The 18,249-nt window shown below is 55.4% G+C and overlaps 4 protein-coding genes across 4 annotated transcripts; 1 reads left to right on the forward strand and 3 right to left on the reverse strand.

Annotated features, from left to right (window-relative positions):
- Window positions 1-569: 569 nt before the first annotated feature.
- LOC113409368 (peptide deformylase, mitochondrial-like) lies at window positions 570-1,991 on the reverse strand. Its single transcript, XM_026663189.2, has 2 exons — window positions 1,446-1,991; window positions 570-727 (listed from the first exon to the last, which is right to left on the reverse strand). The coding sequence occupies exons 1-2, from the start codon at window positions 1,984-1,986 to the stop codon at window positions 570-572; spliced, it is 699 nt and encodes a 232-aa protein (XP_026518974.1). The 5' UTR covers window positions 1,987-1,991.
- Window positions 1,992-3,180: 1,189 nt separating this feature from the next.
- Window positions 3,181-6,451, reverse strand: LOC112118530 (conserved oligomeric Golgi complex subunit 8). The gene is made up of 5 exons (XM_026663187.2): window positions 6,057-6,451; window positions 5,750-5,957; window positions 4,701-5,519; window positions 4,172-4,340; window positions 3,181-3,888 (listed from the first exon to the last, which is right to left on the reverse strand). Exons 1-5 carry the CDS (start codon window positions 6,383-6,385, stop codon window positions 3,611-3,613), a joined length of 1,803 nt encoding a protein of 600 aa, XP_026518972.1. The 5' UTR covers window positions 6,386-6,451; the 3' UTR covers window positions 3,181-3,610.
- A 193-nt stretch (window positions 6,452-6,644) lies between these two features.
- Window positions 6,645-10,580, forward strand: LOC113409371 (60S ribosome subunit biogenesis protein NIP7 homolog). The gene is made up of 5 exons (XM_026663196.1): window positions 6,645-6,765; window positions 7,151-7,237; window positions 7,554-7,692; window positions 9,190-9,330; window positions 9,451-10,580. The coding sequence occupies exons 1-5, from the start codon at window positions 6,710-6,712 to the stop codon at window positions 9,568-9,570; spliced, it is 543 nt and encodes a 180-aa protein (XP_026518981.1). The 5' UTR covers window positions 6,645-6,709; the 3' UTR covers window positions 9,571-10,580.
- Window positions 10,581-10,613: 33 nt separating this feature from the next.
- Window positions 10,614-16,992, reverse strand: LOC113409372 (transmembrane emp24 domain-containing protein 6-like). The gene is made up of 4 exons (XM_026663197.1): window positions 16,578-16,992; window positions 13,252-13,378; window positions 12,790-12,941; window positions 10,614-10,877 (listed from the first exon to the last, which is right to left on the reverse strand). Exons 1-4 carry the CDS (start codon window positions 16,839-16,841, stop codon window positions 10,644-10,646), a joined length of 777 nt encoding a protein of 258 aa, XP_026518982.1. The 5' UTR covers window positions 16,842-16,992; the 3' UTR covers window positions 10,614-10,643.
- Between the last annotated feature and the right edge of the window lie 1,257 nt (window positions 16,993-18,249).

Below are 18,249 nucleotides of genomic sequence, written 5' to 3' on the forward strand. Positions count from 1 at the left end.
GGCCTGTGGCTCAGCAAGTGTGTTCCTTCCCGAGGCCTGGCACTGTGGGTAGCAGCTAGCTGCGGGCGCCAGCCCCAGCACTGGTGTGGTACTTACTAGTGACAGTATTCCCGCTGACAGGCGGGAGGGCTACAGCCACTGGCCTTTCCCCCTAAGGCCTGAGCTTCCCATGGGGCAGTGACAGAAGGGAAGACAAGTTAATCTCAGCTTGGTCCCTGGGGGTGCACATCATAAAACTACCCCTCCAAGTGCTGGGCAAAACCGAACCAGCGTGGCAGGACTCCCCCGTGCAGCCAGGGGACAGCCCGAGGCAGGGGCTGCTCGGAAAGCACAGGAGATGCACCAGTCTGCCTGCGCCGGCTCCCAGCGGGGAGGTGTTCCCCATAGCCTCCGAGGGAAAGGGAGGGTTGCCCCCCGCCCCACCCGCCACAGGTCCTCAGAACTCTCAGACTGCAGCTGAGCTGTGCAACGCATTTATTTTCCTTGCTGTCGGTAGGAGAGTGGAAGACACACCCCATTACAACCCAAGCCGGTCACGCCAGCCGCCTGTGATGCAGCCCGTGAGGGGCTCACTCGTTCACCTCCGTCCAGCGCGTGTTCACAAAGGTCTGGCTCTCCATTTTGTCGATGTACAGGATGCCCTGCAGGTGGTCCATCTCATGCTGGACGATGCGGGCCGCCCACCCGCTTGCCTCCCAAGAAACGGGATCTCCTGCCTCATTCAGGCCTGCAGAAGCAAACATGGCCCAGGTGAGAAGTTGAGCATCAGGCCCCCACGCTTCCAATACAGCTGTCACCAATCCCCCCTCGGGCTAGGCACAGCATGTATAGCCCCCTCAGGGCAGGGCTCATGCAGCAGCTACCTCACCCTGTCTAGGAGCTGCTCACATGCAGACGGGGAGGGGTTTGGGCCCTGCCTAGGGGCAGTGTGGGATGAAGCAGGCAGGGCCATTTCCCACACTCTGCGCCAGCACTGCAGAAGCGGGGTCTCCCCCATGCCAGCATGAATGCCTGCCACTTATCACAATTGAAGACCTCAATCTGTCCCCGGCGCTGTGGTTCAGAGACACGGGGCTCCTGCCAGACCAAGGGGGATGCACTGGACGTGCCAGAATGCAGATCCCGGCACCGAACGAGGCCAGCACGCTGCAGCCTGTCTATGGACGGTGGGCTGGCCCCATGGGGCTGAACCTCCAGGCTGCCCAGAAACAGGCGTAGTTGCCACAGGGAGGGTGTGCGGTGGTGACTGGGCGGGGGGCCGAGGCAGGTGATGGGGGGAAGCCGGGGGGGCTGGGGGCGGTAGCGGGCGGGGGGGGGGGGCGGGGGAGGGGGGGGGGGGGGGGGGCCTAGAGACAGGCTCGCTCTATTAGGATGCGGTCCATGGGCGGAGGCTCCGGGCTTTGCGCTCTGCAGGGAGGGAGGCCCCGGGGCTGCCCCAGCCCTACCTGAGACCTGCACCGCCCGGTAGCGGGGCACCGAGGCGGCGAAGCCCGCGATGCTCTCGCAGCCCTCGGGGAAGGAGACCAGGCGGGAGTCCAGCACCCGCATGGCCGGGTTCACGAACACTCGGAGCGGGAACGGGGCCATCTGCCTGGCCTCCCGCAGGCCCGGGCTGGTCTCCAGGAGCAGCCGCTCCGGCAGCTCCGCCACGAAGACCTGCAGGGACACCCCGAGCTGCGGCGCGCTCAGCCCCTGGCTCGGCAGCCGCCGCATCACCCGCACCAGCGCGCGGATCAGGCGCTGCACCTCGGCGCCGCGCAGCAGCGCGGGCTCCACGGCGGCGGCGGCGCCGCGCAGCACCGGGTGCCCGGCCTGGCACACGCGCTCGTAGGGCGGCTGCGGGGGCGCCACCAGCGGGCGCCCCAGGAACCCCCAGCAGTTGCGCGGCTTGGGCGGCCCGGCCTGGAGGCCTCGGAGCTGCGCCCGGGCCGGGCGCCAGCGGCTCAGCGCGTGCGCGAAGGGCGGCCGAGCGCCGCACGCCGCCATGCCGGGACCGGGACCGGGGACGCGCGCGCTCCACGGGCCCGGCCTGCGCATGCGCCGCGCTCACGTGTAACAGGGCCGCCGGTCCCCACCGGAAGTAGCGGAGCATGCCGGGAGTTGTAGTCTCCTGCGGCACAGGGCGGGGTCACCGGCTCCAAGCCAAGGGGGGAAGGGGATTAGAGGGGTTTGCAGGGGGGTTGCAAGCACTCCGGGGGGAGGGTTCCCCAGCTTGGGGCCCTGCGGCAGGCAAGGGGCGCTGCAGGGCACCCCGCTGTGGAGAGCAAGAGCAGCCCCATACCCTGGTCTCTGGGGGCAGCATGATCCATCCAGGTCCCTGCGGTGATGGGCCTGTCCCCGTCACTAGGTCTATCTGCCAGCCCTGCCCCCCAGTGTGGGGAGTGGGGTGTCACATGCCTTGACACAACGGCAGGTTGGGGATAGATCTGCTACATAGGCCACCCAGCAGCCTCTGGTCATTCTCCATCTCACGTTGCCCATGGCACTACACTTTCCAAAGGAGGGCATCATGGACCCCTCGGCACACAGGGAAACCACAGGAGGCGGGGAAGAGGCATGCCCAAGGACACACATTCATGCTTCTCGCCCTCCAATTGCCTACAAGCCCCTGGCCCTGCTCTAAGCCCCCAGCTAGCAGCCCTCCACCACCCTCTGCTTGAACCCACCCCCACATAGAAAGGGGCAGGGGAGGGGGGCATAAGCCATCCCAGCTTGGTTTTGAATGTTAGGTGTTGTAGGGATCCTCACCCTGTGTGAAGTGCTGGACTAAGCCCCAAGCTGAAGGTTCCAGAAACCCACTTCTTCATTTACACATAGAGCACATGAAAAGAAAAAACAAAGGCACCTGAGCGCCTGGCCAGGGCCAGGGCCAGCTCCTCCCCCACTCAGCCATGCCCTGAGATGGGCCTGTACACCACAGCACCTCCTCCCTCGCAGTGCACACTGCAGAGTTCTTTATGAAAAATACACTGATTTTTCTCTCTGGCGGTTGCCTCTTGAGCTACCAGAGGTTTGAGCCCAAAGCTCAGAGGGGATAATAGCAGCAGCTCAGCATCTGTGAATATCTTCAACAGCTGAGTCCTTGTCAGGCTGGGGAGGGATATGACAGACCATCCCTGCACAGTATGCCCATAGCAGCTGCTTGCAGCCAGGGCTGGGGGAAGCAGGTACAGCACAGAATACATTAATGAGCTTTATTTATACAATGATCAGCCTTTTTCAGAGGTATGTGCGTCATTGAACCTGCTTTCCAAGTGCGAAAGTATTCACTCTCTTTATACTACAGGTTGTCGAGAGCCCGGGCCTGGGCCCAGCCTCCTTCCCCCAGGACCAGGAGACCTGCAGGGGCCCTTGCCCACACTTGATGGGTACAGTGAAGCCAAGGAAGTAGTTACAGATGATGCAGCTTGTAATGCTCTGTACAGTTCCCATCAGCAGACGCAGCCAATGCTCCTGCTCATCTCCATCCACACCCCCACACTCAGTGCCATTGTTCAATACCAGCGCTGCTACGTGCAAGACTCGCCCAGGCTTCTGCAGAGGCCAGAATCACTCAGTATATGCACGCAGCGCAGCATGGCGGGCAAGCTGGGGCAATCCCCTCCCCCTGTTAGGTTGTGGCTACTGGGACATCAGGCTGCAGAACAGCCATTGTGTTCACACTGCTCTCCTCTCCAGCCACCGGAGGCAGCTGCGCACTGGGTTCTACTCCCTGCTCTGGCCCTGGAATTTCTGGTGCAGGTGCTGGGCTCTCCTGGGCCAGTTCCTTCTCGTCTGGAGTGAACATGGCCTCTCTCTTTGGCAGGATGAAGGCGAGTGGCTCCTTGATCACATTCACGTCCACACAGCCAAGGCTGCCGTACTTGTGCAGCTGAGTGGGAGGAACACCTGGCCAAGAGAGCAGAGAGTTAACTCACCCAGAGCCCACCTGGAAAGGGACATGGGGACAGTGACGACATCACACAGCTCAGGCAGGGATCCTTGTAGACTTCACTGGGGGAGCTCTGAGCACTCCAGCCAACGGATGTCCCATGGGAACCAGAGCAGGGCAGTGAAGGGGTCAAAGACAAGGGTCTCTGGGACCCACCCTGCTCAGCAGATATGCCCTGGCTCTGCATGAGAGCAGGCACTTCCCTCATACTTCTCTGCTGAGGGAAGGAGGAATTCTTACCCAGGGTCTGTGCTATCTGGGCTGGGGGAAAGAGGACGTGGAGGCAACGGTTAAGGTAGGGGAGCAGGTCTTCCAGGAACACTGTACAGAACTGAGCAAAAAGCTCCTGCTCCCGGCTGCTGAAAGCCGCCTCCTCTGCCCGGTGAAAAGCCAGGATTGTTTTAGTCACCTGCAGGAAGGAGAGAGAGAGTGAGCGCGTAAGCACCTTCAGTTCCTCATCCCGCAACCTCCACCCTGCGCAGCTGCACCAAACATTCCCCAAGCTGCTCAAAGTGATGGGACTGGCTCTGGAGAGCAGCCACTGACCCACCACCTTGCCCTACACAATTCATCTTCTGATGCTGGATCCCGAGTCTGATTCAGTTGCCCAATTGTAGGGGAAATGCAGGGGAGGGGAAAGGGGCTCATTCAGCCAACAGGAAGTGGGTGCAGAAGGGAATGGCAAGATCTATCCTCAGCATTCTGACAACCCGGTACAAGAAGCTGAAATAGAGAGAAACAGCCACGCCCTGTCAGGTGCCTGCCTCACCCTGCCAAGGGCAGCCTCCAGGGAAGTCGTTACATCCTGGGCAAGAGCCACAGGGCAGCAGAGACGCAGGTCATTGAAGGCAACCAGAATGTTGTTCAGGAAGCAGGCAAGAGGTGGGAAGTCCAGCAGCACCATGGGAGGCTGCAGGGTTCCTGGCTGGGTGGCTGGCACTGTCACAGGGATGGTGCTGCCCAGGACAGCAGGAGCAGAGATCAGCGTGTAGGAGTTCATCTCATCTTGGAATTTGTCCACTGCTTCCTGAATCGCCTTCCTGAAAGTGCCAAATGCAACTTGCTGGAACACTGGGGCCAGCTGGCCCCGGAAATCAGCTCCCACCCTGCTGAAGGACAGGCCAAAGTACATGCACTGACCCAACAGTGAGTCCAAGCGGCTGCCCACCCCCCGCTGGAGGTCATTGTCCAGAACCTGCAGGAATTGTGAAACCTTCTGCAGCACCCAGCCATGGAAGATGGCACTCTCATTGACCACATGCTCGCCAGGAGGCAGCAACGGCTCCTCGTCCGAGAAGATGGCGCGATACTGTGTGATGATGTCAAAGAGATGGACGCGGCAGGCCTCGATGGTCTTGGTGATGTGGAAGTAGGGGTCGTCATCAGGGATGGAGGCTTGGATGGAGTGGAGCCAGGCGTCCCGGGCCTGCAGAAACTTGATGCGCAGTTCGGCCTCCGTGAAGACATCCATGCGCCGCAAGTAGCCAATGACACGCAGGCAAGCAGGCAGCTGGATATTAGTGCGCAGTTGCTGGATCAAGTGATTCAGCATCAGCTGTGAAGACTGATGCACTTCGTCCACAATGCCCTAGAGGCAGGGAGAGAGAGACCTGAGCTATGAGACAGTCCACCACAGCCTCAAGCTTCATGCCCCAAACCTGAACTCCAAACGTCACCCCCCCAAACCACACTCCTCTCAGAGCAAGACCCCACCCACTGCGTGGAGGCGAGTCAACCCATGCCAGCCACCACCTGAGGAGCTCATCCCAGACCCAGGGGCTGCAGCCCCCCAGCATGGGCAGCACTATTGGGACGAACCTGGACGACGGGGATGGAGGAGTGTTTCCTCTCCAGCCGGCGCACGTAGGCAGCGAGCTCCAGGGCCTCCTCGTAGTAGCCGTTGCGGACGCAGGTGTCCATCAGCTGCGGGATCTCCAGAATCTCCAAGATCTCCGTGTGCCGGTTCAGGGTCAGGCTGTTCATGCGGCGGCTGGAGGCGATTTCCTCGGCGTCCCGCAAGAAGCTCCTGCCGGAGGAAAGGAGAACTCAGCCCCGCCCCCCCCAGCCCCGGCCCCCCCGGCCCCGCCCCCCCAACACCCCGGGCCAGGGCCCCCCCCGGGCCCACCTGCAGGTCTCCTGGAAGCCGGGCAGCCGCCCCAGGAGCCGGGCCAGGCCGCGCTCGATGCCCCCGAAGCCGCGGCCCGTCTCGCTGGTGCACTCGGCCGAGCGGATGAAGATCTTGTAGTGGGCGAAGGCCAAGTGCCGCGTCTGGGCGGCGGCCAGCGCCCGCTCCTCGGCCAGGCGGCCCGGCTCGCGGCCCAGCGCCTCCAGCCCCAGCCCCGCCAGCTCCGCCAGGTACCCGGCCAGCTCCGGCCCTGGCGCCGACCCCGGCGCCCCGCGGAACAGCCAGGCCAGCAGGCTGGCCTCCTCCAGGGCCGCGCCGGCCGCCGCCATCTTGGGGAGAGCGCCACGACACGCAGGTACGTGCTATCCACGGGGCGCCGGACTCTATGGTGTGGGGGGCACTCTACCCCGCCTCTCGGCAACTCTACTGCTCTGGAGACACTTGGTCTAGCGCCCCCTACAGCTCCGCGAACTCAAACCCGGAACGCGCGTCCCTCCGACTCTATGGCACTGAGCGGGGTACGCTGGCCCCACCCACCCCGGGACGCTCTATGTTCCAGACTCTACTAGCCCAGGGCTGTTTCCGGTTCCGGGCTGTCCCCTCCCCCACGTGGAGCAGTGCCCTGACTAAGCCCGGAGCTGCCGGGTGCGGCGATGCGGCCCCTGACGGAGGAGGAGACCCGGGCCCTGTTCGAGAAGCTCGCGAAATAGTGAGGCGGGGCCGGGGTAGCCGGGGGGGACTTGGCCTGGCCCGGGGGGGCTGGGCGGAGGTGGGCCTGGCCCGGGATAGCCGGGGAGAGGGCCCGGGGAGGGGGCTGGGCGGAGGCGGGGTTGGCCCGGGGTAGCCGGGGGGGAGGGGCTGGGCGGAGGTGGGCCTGGCCCGGAGTAGCCGGGGGGGAGGGGCTGGGCGGAGGGGGGCTTGGCCCGGGGTAGCCAGGGGGGGAGAGGCTGGGCGGAGGGGGACTTGGCCCGGGGTAGCCGGGGGGGAGGGGCTGGGCGGAGAGGGACTTGGCCCGGGATAGCCGGGGAGAGGGTCCGGGGTTGGGGCTAGTGGCCCGTCCCGGGACCCACCGCTCACGGTCTCTCTCCCCACAGCATCGGCGAGAACATCCAGCTGCTGGTGGACCGGCCCGACGGCTCCTACTGTTTCCGCCTGCACAAGGACCGGGTTTACTACGTCAGGTGGGCGGCGCAGCCGGGCTGGAGGCCCCAGGCCACAGGCGCAGGCTCCGCAGCTGCCATTGAAGTGACCGGTTCTGCAGACTGGGCCCTGCTGCGTCGGGGCAGGGATTGGGCCCAGGGCGCTCGGTCTCCTGGTCCGTTCCTGGAGAGGGCGGGGCTGATGCTGCTTGTGACTGCAGGTCCCCAGCCAGGTTGCCCCGCCCCCTCCGTGCCTCTGGCTGACAGTGGGGGGCCTGGCGCTGGCTAAACCTTCTCCTTTAGGTGTTGAGGTTCTCTGGGAACTAATCACACGTTGGCTGCGTTTGCTCTTTCCTAGTGAGAGAATCTTGAAGGTGGCGACCAGCATCCCTGGGGACAAGCTGGTGGCACTGGGCACCTGCTTTGGGAAGTTCACCAAGACCCAGAAGTTCCGGCTCCACGTCACTGCCCTGGATTACCTGGCTCCCTATGCCAAGGTGAGAGGCTGGCTAAGGAGACGCTTTCAGGCAGCAACCTGATCCTTGGTCATGTTTAGCAGCACTGGGGTGCTGTGCTCCCTGTAAGCTGCTCCTTGAGCAGCCCAGGAGGCATTGAAGTGCTGCCCAGCTGATTAGCACAGAGGTAGCATGTGCTCAGGTGCCCCTCCCCCCATGTTGCTCCATTCTGCAGCTGCTCACAGGACCCTCCTGCTGGCTGTGCAGAGCAGGGGTGGGGGAGGGTGCTGATCCCCCCTCCCCCAGCCCCTGTACCCCATCTCCGCAGGGCTGAGGGGACATAGCCTGGCTCAGAACTCAGAGCTTCTGCAGGGAAGGGTGAGTGACTGAGTGCCTTTCTTTAAAGAGAGTGCACTGTTTCTGAGACTTCCCCAGCAGCCAGCTCACACAGTCTGTCTCTCTCCCCACCCATGTGCCCCATTCTCCGCAGGGGAGGGGAGACAACAGGGCTCAGGACAGAGCAGGAGAGCTTTCCCTGGGTGCCTTAAAGAGACAGCATGGAGCATCTCTCAAAAACTTTCCCACCAGCCAGCACACACACAGTCTGTGTGACACACAAACGCTGTCCCTGTGTTGTCACACACACCTCCCAACATATACTTATATTATTGTTGTTACTTCTTGCAATGTACATATATTCTCTGTAATTTTATTCTTTCAAAGTGTGTTTAGTGTTTTGACTGGTCTATGCATTTCATTTTTTTCTTACTACTGAAAGAATTAAATTTAAGTGTGAGTTCTAAAATGCCTAACCTGTCCTGGCTGGAGTAATTATCCCTCTTTAACTTTTAAAAAATACTATATCTAGGTTTCTTGTTTCTACAGGTGCACATATTTATTCCACACATGGAAAAAATTAGAGGGAACCTGGGTGGGAAAAGGGTGTAATATGTCTGCAGACCCTATAACTAAACAAGATGAACCAATTCTTCCTCATACTCATTTGCTCTTACGTTGCGCATATCCCCTACCCTGTGTCACTCTAGATTGTATGCATGGAGTGTCTCTTTAATAGATTTATACAGTGCCCAGGACAGTGGGGCCTGATCCTGTTTGAGGTCTTTAGGTGCTACTAACTATTTACTGCTAATATTTCCCTCCCTACTCACTCCCCTTGTGGCACTGGAGCTGTCTCCAGTCTCAAGTGTCTGCCTTCTGGCTCACCCTACATGCAGGAAGTAATCTGCTTTCTGTGGGCTTCCCTGGCACTAACCCCCACTGGCCTCAGCCTCTGGTCCCCTTACATAACTGCATGAAGAGCAAAAGGAAACAACAGCCTGTTACAGGTCTTCCCTGTTGTCTCCCATGCCCCAGATACCCTACTGGAGCCTTGCTTCATAAGGTGGTATCACCTGTGTCTCTATCCTTGTGCCCAGTTGCATGAGGAATAACCTCGTAGGTTCAGCAATAAGTTTAACTTGTGAAGATTTGGGTGAGCAACTGCTGTGCCTCCTGAGGCTGGGTGCTTTTCTCTTGCAGTATAAAGTGTGGGTGAAACCTGGAGCAGAGCAGTCCTTCCTTTATGGGAACCACGTGCTGAAATCTGGCCTAGGCCGCATCACCGAGAACACAGCTCAGTACCAGGGTGTGGTGGTGTATTCCATGGCCGATGTTCCTCTGGTAAGTGACAGTGCTGGTAGGGGAGTGGATTGTTCTTCAGAAAACAGTGATGAACTTGCTTTGAGCAGAGCAGTGTTGATACAAGTGGGTGCCTGAGTTTCACTATTCTTAATTCCCCAGGGTTTTGGAGTAGCAGCAAAGTCTACCCAGGACTGCCGGAAAGTGGACCCCATGGCGATCGTAGTGTTTCATCAGGCTGACGTTGGGGAGTACGTGCGGCATGAGGAGACACTTACTTAAAGGGCAGCCAGCAGCACAAGGCTCTGAGGACTCAGCTGCACATGGCAATGAAGCGTGTTGTGAAATCAGAACTCAAAGCAGCAGCAGGGAGCTCGCCTGGGATGGGGCTTTGCAGGCTGCTGTGGAGGATTACAGACCAGTCTACCTGTGACTTAGTCATAACTATTGTGAGCTCTGAGGAGTGCCTGTCCCAGCCTGAAGGAGACAGGGATTACATAAAACGTGTTTTCTATCTAATAAAAACCATGTTGGTGTGGCCTAGTGAAAGAACTCAGCTACTTAGTCCTAAGCTCTGCCCAGGAACAGCTCTTACGCTCACAGACTAAAGGCAGTTTTCTCAGTAGTAGCTGCGGAGGGGGGTAGATCACCTTAATGCAGCCACCTACTCCCTCCATGGGTGCTAGGGCAAGCTGGAAGTTCTGTGTAGCAGGAGACGGAGGTGAACACGGCTGTTTCAGTCAACAGGAACAAAGTGATTCCTCCCCTCCCCCAGGATTGTTTCTGCCTTGTTCCCCAACAGAGACCCAAGTACAGCGAGAGGGGGAGCTGACAGGGTTGTGCAACTGGAGGACACCATGACCACACCCCCGGGGCTAATCAGAAGCCGTGTAGGTGGGTGCTGTAGCAGTGGCTTCCGTGCCAGGGAGCAGCCCTGGTTCCTAGAGGATGGTGGCTTCAGACAGGACAGTGCTTGCGCAGTGTGAACTGTTTCTTTTATTTATAATATGTGAACAGCTTTTCAAGCCATTTCACTATTAGACCATTGGGCAGGTTAGGCCTAAACCAACAGTGAACCATCCCCTCTCCCTCCCCCCAAAATGGGTCTTGTGCTACAGGCCGAGTAGAGAATAAAGATAAGATAAAGAGCCAGCTGGACGCTAGGGCATTGAGGGGAATTCTGTACCTGAAAAAATTCCCCAGTCCAGCTCCTTCCACAGGTAGGATCTCCCATTCTTCCATGGAGGCGGAGGGGAGAAAGGATGAGATGGAGTTCAGTGTGCTCTGCAGTGTTACGGGCCTGTCCTGTGGTCCTTCCTGCTGCTTGGGTCCAGCAGTGGTGTAAGCCAGAGGCCTTAGCACCTCGGTTTGTTGGTGGCAGTAGTGGGCTGCACATTGAAGAGCCGCTTTAGGAAATACAGCTGCAGGACACCCGAGAGGACAATGACGAGGCTCTGAGCCAGTGACCACCAGTTCACGTAGTTATAGTTGGACTGAAGGATGAAATAGTCAGCCGCTTTCCTCATCCGGGCAAAGTTATAAAAGCGCCACATGTGGAAGACGTGGGCCTGCAGCTTGCGGGTGCTCTCCTGCAATGAGCACAAGGACAGGTAATGAAATCCTTCTCCCAACCCTTGATTAGATTGTGGAACTCAATGGCACCAGGTATCACCGAGGCCAAGAACTTGACCCTATCATGCTAACTGTTTTGGAAGAGCTTTAACTATGTGCTTCAGGACTCAAGACAACCTCTAGTAGTGGGGGTTGGGATGAAACCTTTGTGGGGACATTATCCCACATCTGCCTTCTGCCAGGTTTCTTGAATATTCCTGTGAAGCATCTGGTGCTGGCCACTGTCAGGCAGGATACAGGGGTAGATGGACCTTAGGGCTGATCTGGTCTGGCAGTTGCTAAGTTCCTATGAGAACCAGTAAGGGGAAGAATGGAAGCCCCACAGACCTCCCACAGAGCCTGCAGGAACAGATCTTTCATCATTTGGGATTGAATGACAAGAGCAGGGTGGTTCAGGATTGATACATTCCATCCAGATCCCCAGCAGTCAGCCCCATCCGATTTCATATGCCCCACTGACAGACCTCTCCCTCAGCCACCCTTCCTGTTTTTCACACAACCCCGTGACCAAAAGCAGCACTGTATTCACACGCTACACATACTATGGGTTGAACATAGGCCCTGTGAGGTATCACTTGGAAACTAATAACTTGCTTGTCAATATCCTGGTGAGATGTACACAACATATGTAGAGTTATGAATTCCCCTGTACGGTGGTGATAGCACAGCCCTGGCTAGGCAAAAGTTGTTTAGGACAGACCTGTTTAATACAGGAATGTGCACACCTCAATTTAGATCTAAGGAGTAAACAGGGTCCTTGAGACAACAAAAGGGGGAAATGGCAGGAGACAAGCTGCATTTCAGCATATACAGCGGAGAAGAACGCGCATGGAGCCACTTTCACCACCAGTCTCCATGTTGCTGCCTTTAGAGTTTGAATAAACGTTGCTTTGAGGGTTAATCCTCAGAAGAACCCACTTCAGAAGGTGGCTGGACTATAAAAGCAAGGGGCAAAACCACCCCAAAGCGCGCTCTCTCTCTCACCTAAGATGACAAAGGAGCCAACCCTTTGACTTTATCAGAGATCCTGACCTGAGAATTTGGTCAGCAATTTTGCTAAGGATTTTATCTTCAACCAAGTCTAGCTTCAGTTTTAGCTACTAGACAGTGCTTTATCTTTAGTTTTCTTGTAACCATTTCCGACTTTAATGCCTTGCACTCACCTAAAATGTCTTTAAAAAATAAAATGAGTTTCTTTAACTACAATCAGAACTAATCCAATGCTGTGTTTGGACTGAACTGTTTGGGTAACTCAAGTTAAGGCAGCAAACTTGCGTATTGACCCCTTAGAGGGGCAATGGATTTCTAATACCTGAACTGCTCAGCAGCGGGCTGGACAGCAGAACACGTTTTGGGGAAAATTCAAGACTGGGAGTGTGTTGGGGTCACCCTGCAGGTAGTAACCAAGCCAGAGGGTGACTGGAGTGTTGCCGACAGGCTGCTGGGCCCGTTGGCTACACACAGTCAAGGTGTGACCTGCATGCTGTTTGGTCGGCCCAGGTTGGAAGCTACAGCAGCAAAGCATTGTGAGGCCCCCAGGGCTACAGGGCAGGCAGTGACACAGCTACTCATTGATCTGGATTGCACCCCAGAATGTGACACCCCCCCATTCCTGGCTCTCTCCAGAGCCAAGTGTCTGACTGATTTAACACTACTCCAGTTGCTGCCCCATGTGTGTTTCCTGGGAGCAGCAGTTATCCTTAGCTCCCCATTTACTTCCATGTGCCTCATTTTCAAAACCAAGATGCCCGTTTGAGCTTGCTTCAGCCCTGCAATTGATTAAATAAATTTATAAATTAAATAAATAAAATTAAAAAAAATAAGTAAAAATTTATTCCAAGGCAGCTGACGGTGCAAATAAAACATTACCTCAATTGCCTCCAGTGTGTCATTCATTTTCTTCCTTTCCATGTCTGGCGAGTTTTGTAGGTCAAAGCCTTCATAGAACACACCAAAGTTGAGATAAACCTGCACGACACCGAAGTGGTTGAGCCGATTGCTCAAGCACAGCTGGTAAAAACCTGTAGAGGGAAGTGGTTCGAAGCATCAGAGGAGAGCAACAGGTGCTGTGACAGTCAGACATTACCCCAAATCCTCCGCTCTGTTAGCTCCCATTTACCCCTTCTCTGCAGCAGAGACATGGTCTCTCTGAGCTTAGCAGCTGCAGAAAAGCTTGGTTGCCTGTATAGTCAAGTTCTGAGCTCAGTATCACACATGCTGTGTCTAGCAAGACTTTTACAGGACTATGGCTTAGATCATTAACGATCTGCAGGAGGATTGGAGTAGTCCAGCTCTCATGCGGGCCAGGGAGGTAGCAGGGGTGGCAAGAACCTGTCTCTTTGGTGGGGAAGTTCATCTGTCCTCGTACATCCTGGGACGTGCCCATCTGGAGGCCGCTGGGATCGTTTGCAGTGGCCAAGACGTGTCTGTCATGTCCAATTCCTGAAGTCCGTTGTACCTGAAGCCAAGAGACAATGAGCAGAAGAGGGAACTTTGGGTGCAGCTCTGAGTTCTAGCAAAGAACAAGCCTGACCCATGCTGTCCTCAGAAATTCCCATGGGAACAGATGGGGCCGTGTTGCTTATAAAGGCAGCAAAGCCCATTACCGTTCTCAGTGGCAACTACTACACAGCTAAACTCACCTCGAGTGGGTGCCCGTGAGTTTACGGGAGCCACAGCGTCCTAAGCAGACCAGACAGGCTATGCAGAGGCACCACCTGGAGGAACAAGCACGGGACTGGGAAAGTCCTGGCTCTCCACAGTGTGTGTGGCTGGATGGTTCAGTTCCTGTCAGTGAAATGGGGAGAAATCTTTCACCCTGCAGAGTGGTAGCAAAGAGCCTCCACCTGGCAGCTGGTCACTCAGGGCTAGCTCCAGGGGACGCAGGCTCAGAAAGGAAGGCTGGGGCAAGCAGAACCTGCTGAGTCTGCTTCCTCCTCTGCCCATGTCAGAGCAAGGACACCAAGGATTTTGCCGTTTTGCGCTGTACAGGGTAATTCTCCTCTCCTGCAATCCCCTTTCTCTCCCCAACCACTTCGTTTGTGTACTGAGCCGTGCCACGGCTAGTAGAGATCTAGCTAGCACAGGGTTGGCCCCCCAACATGTTCCATGACTGGGCAGTGGATTCCCTTCCCTCCATGTACAGTCAGCCCCCAGCGGGAGCTGTGTTATGGTTCAACCCAGCCCTCCTTGCCCTTTACGCGTGCAGCAATCAGTGCTCCCAGCCGCACACCTCCCCTGCTTTGGAACAGGCTGAGAGAAGGGCGGGGGAGCACCTTGGGCTTGAACGCCAGCTCAGTCCACCGAATCCTTGAACAGCTCCAACCCCTCTACCTACAGCCCAGCTGCTTTGCTCCACACGCACCACAGATAAAGGGAGCAGCTGATAAACACGAATAGTGCCAAGAGTGCCAGGCACAAACTTCCAGATCTACTTCAATCGGCCCAGTGTAAACAGAAGCTGGGAAGTCGCAGGGTTTAAGATAAGAGGATTGGAGGGCTCCATCCCAGGCGGGAGCCCAGTACCTAGCACTGACGATACACAACCACGCAGCAAGAGACCTCGGATACTCCTGCCACTCGCAGCCCAGGGGACAGGAAGGTCTCCTGTTGTGAGTGCTCAGCTGAGTTCATGCACTGTGGAACCTCCTGCCAAGTGAAGATCCAACTAACACTGGATGCTGGCTACTAGCACTCACCCCTCTGCTACCGACTTGGCAAAGTTCCCTAGCAACCTTCGGAACAGCACATCCTCCAGAACCAGGAGACGTTCTTCTCCACTGAGGTCAAAGCCAAAGCCAGGAGTTGCCTGAAGTAATCACTAGTTGAGCCTCTAATAGTCACCACAATACAATCAAGTTCAAGCTTCCTCAACAGAGGGGAGGGCCCCAGGAGCAGCATGGTGGGGCCTTAACCTTTAGGAAGGGGGAGTTGAAAAGAAATTTAGTCAAAAAGGCCCTAAAAACCGAGTCCTGAGACTCAGCCTCGAGTGAGGTCACGAAAAGGCAGGCAACTCCCCTGAACAAAACAAACAGGAAGGGGAGCTGGGGGGCGGGGTAAGAGTCTGGCTAATGAGGTTGAAGAGGTTATTTGAGCCCCCTCTTGTTCAGGGGAAAGAAATCCAACTCCAGTGAAGTCAATAGAAAGGAGAGTAATCCATGGCATTCAGAGTGAAAATGGAAGTCAGGAGGGTTAAAAGGGGATGTTTCAAGTATGGCTGAGAAAAATATGATGCCATTATACGAATCACTAATAAACCATCAGCTAAAAAGAGAGAGACATCAGAGCTTCTGTTCCCCCTCTCATAACATAGGGGACATTCAATGAAATGAAAGAGAGCAAAATGCAAAACTAACACGAAGCAAACGCTTCCACCTGCGAGATTAGACTGCGGAACTCATTGCCAGAGGATGTTGCTGTTGCCAAGAACTTAGCAAGATTCAAAAAGGGATTGGACAATTATATGGGTAACAAGAATATCCAGAGTTACAATAGTTAATGCTAACTAATTTTGAAGAGACAATAAACCTCGTGCCTCAGGATTTAAACCCATCTCTTTAAGGAATTAGGAAGACAGCTAATATGTCTGTGGGGAGGTGATGAGACGATCATCCCACACCTGCCTAATACAAGGCTGCTTCCATCTTCCTCTGAAGTATCTGGCTCCGGCCACTGTCAGAGATTGGGCACTGGACTAGAGGGCAGCTCCTGTGTGCTACCAGGACAGAACACCGTCCTCATCGCCTTCCTTCAAGGGCGAGAGCAAAAATCGAGGGGTTCAGAGGCAGGGATGGACGTTTTGAGGACAAGAATGGGACTGATCAGTTCAAAGAAGACATTAGAAGGGACAAAATAGAGGCGTGGAGAAGGTAGGTCGGGCACTCCTATTCACACCCGCTCAGCATACAAGAGCAAGCAGACATTGAAAGTGAAAGGCAGCAAGTTGATACAGAAGATACCATTTTTAAAAATTCTGAAGCCAGAAGGGACCATTTAGATCATTTAGTCTGATAAAAAATATATATATATCTTTAGCTAGTCGTTTGGAGTGGGATTAGAACCAGCAGCTGCCAAACTCCAGGGGAAATTGAGTGCTCCAAAGAACCCAGCACCCCAGACAGCTGGCCATCCTGATAGCTGGAAAGATTCAGGAGTTTGTCTTTTTTTCAGTTGGGGATCTTGTGTGTGCACAATGTAAATGTTACACTACAGAAACTACCTGCAATGTTTTACACAATGGACGTTTAACCTGTGGAACTCACTGCTGGAAGAGCTCATTGAGACAAAGTTTAGGATTCAAAAAAGGTTGGAGATTTAAGCGAACACTGAGAGCATCCAGAGTTACACTAACGAGGATTTTGTAAAGTAACTGTTTTGGGGAGCTATAAGCCCTCCTGCTTTAGGACATAAACCAGCTACTGACTGACAGCCTCTCTCTAAGAGCAGGTTATTGCCTAATCGTTGACTACAGGATTCATTCTACCTTCCCCCTGAAGCAGCTGGTACTGGCTATTGCCAGAGACCATGACAGCTGGATCCACTCTGGCAATTCCTCCATTGGATATGCAGCTGTCTGGCTGCGGGAAGTTCTTTATTTTACCAGGAAATTCCACTGAGCTGAAAACCTGCCATTTGCAAGAGTCCTCCCCAGCACTCACCTCATAGCTGAAGTAGAAGTATCCGCTCTGATGTGCAAACTGCCAGAAGCACTCTGTGCCACCTGCAGGGACAACAATGGCGAAGTCATAGCGATCAGCTCCACGGAAGAGAGGCTGTTCACTGGAGCCACTCAGGGGCTCGGTCTTTGGGCTCCTGGCAGGGCCTGTCAGACTAAGCAGACCCACAATCACAGCCAAAGGAAAGAGTGGGACCATGCTGCCTTGTGAGCCTCCACCCCTCTGGCTGGGGCAGAGCAGGAGCATGGGTCCCAGGATGCAAGGGGATAATCATTAACTTCACTCCTCACTCTCTGCTTTTGCCAAACATTTTCCCTTCAGCACACAACACAGCTGCACTTATCCAAACATCAGAGGCACTTGGAAGGAGTTCAACTCCTCAAGGTAATCTCAGTGCAATTACCAGGCCTGCATGGGCAGTTGTGCAGTTTGTCCTCATTAGAGCTTAACCGTCTGAAACATTTTGTAAAACCTTTGAAGAACCGTCACTAGGTACAAACGGTCCTTCCTGGGGAACTGCTTGTTCTGGGGGCAGGCTGGGTGTCCTGCACTCAGACTTCTGTCGACAGCCCACACCATGGTCTGAAGGACTCTATTATAGTGATTAGTGTGTTAAAACATTCCTAGAAACTTTATTTAGCACAAGAAATCTAGACACTGATCACAGAGCAACAATATGCCAGAGAAGACCCAGGGACTTGGCTACATGGGCTGTGTGCCCTACATCTTCCACTACCTTATGCTGCCATCCCATCTGGGTGCTGCAAGATAGGTCCTGTTTCATCTTTGACTGTGACTTCTCTTCTCTTATGGAGTCTGTGGCAATGTCCTCACTCTGTAAATGGGAAAGGGGCACCACTGGCTGGAAAGTGTTCTATTGCATAGAGTGGAAGGCAAGCAAAGGGCTGGTATTGATATTTGGATGTGGGATGATATTTATTCTCATGCCCTCGTATGGCACAAGGAAGAAAGTGTCCCATGTTTCTCCCACTGACACTTATTAATCTGGTTTACTGTAACTGGCCCAAATGGAACTACTAAACAGGGGAAACACTTCACAGCCAGGCCACTCAAGCACAGAGGAAAGTTTCAGAACAGAAGAAAATATAAAATAAACAGGGCAAAGGGCAGGGAGAAAGTCTGGCTAATAGCAAAGTTGAAGAGGTTACTTGAGCCACTTGTATCCAGACAGCCAGGAGTTCCTCTGGTGAGGTTCCTTCCAGCAAGCGCTAGTGCCAAAGGACATGGCTAAGGCAAGCAGGGGACCAGAGGACCCAGCACCAGTGACAATGGAAGCAGCTCACAGGACCCCTGCTGTTGGGGTATTTCTGCAGCTAGAACCGAAGGAAATTAAATGCATGAGTGTTGGTGGAAGCGAGGGGAAGATGATACATAAGTGCCTCTGAAATCCACTTGTTCCTAATAAGCAGCAGCATCCCACCGGATAGGGGTACAAGACTTTCTGGCACTCCAATTCAGTTAGTTGCTGATGCGATGCTCCCGGCTTCAGCTGGCTCAGGAAGTGAATGCAGGATGAAATTCTGGTTGTTAACAGGGTGTCCCACAAAGCTGTCACTAGGCCACTGACCCAGGGATATGCCAAGCTTCTCCCTTTTCAAGGTGGAATATTTACCTGAGGAGGGAATGCTGGGGA

This window comes from Terrapene carolina, unplaced genomic scaffold (genome assembly GCF_002925995.2).
Source record: "Terrapene carolina triunguis isolate 2854851 unplaced genomic scaffold, T_m_triunguis-2.0 Scaffold32862, whole genome shotgun sequence".
Lineage (NCBI taxonomy): Eukaryota > Metazoa > Chordata > Testudines > Emydidae > Terrapene > Terrapene triunguis.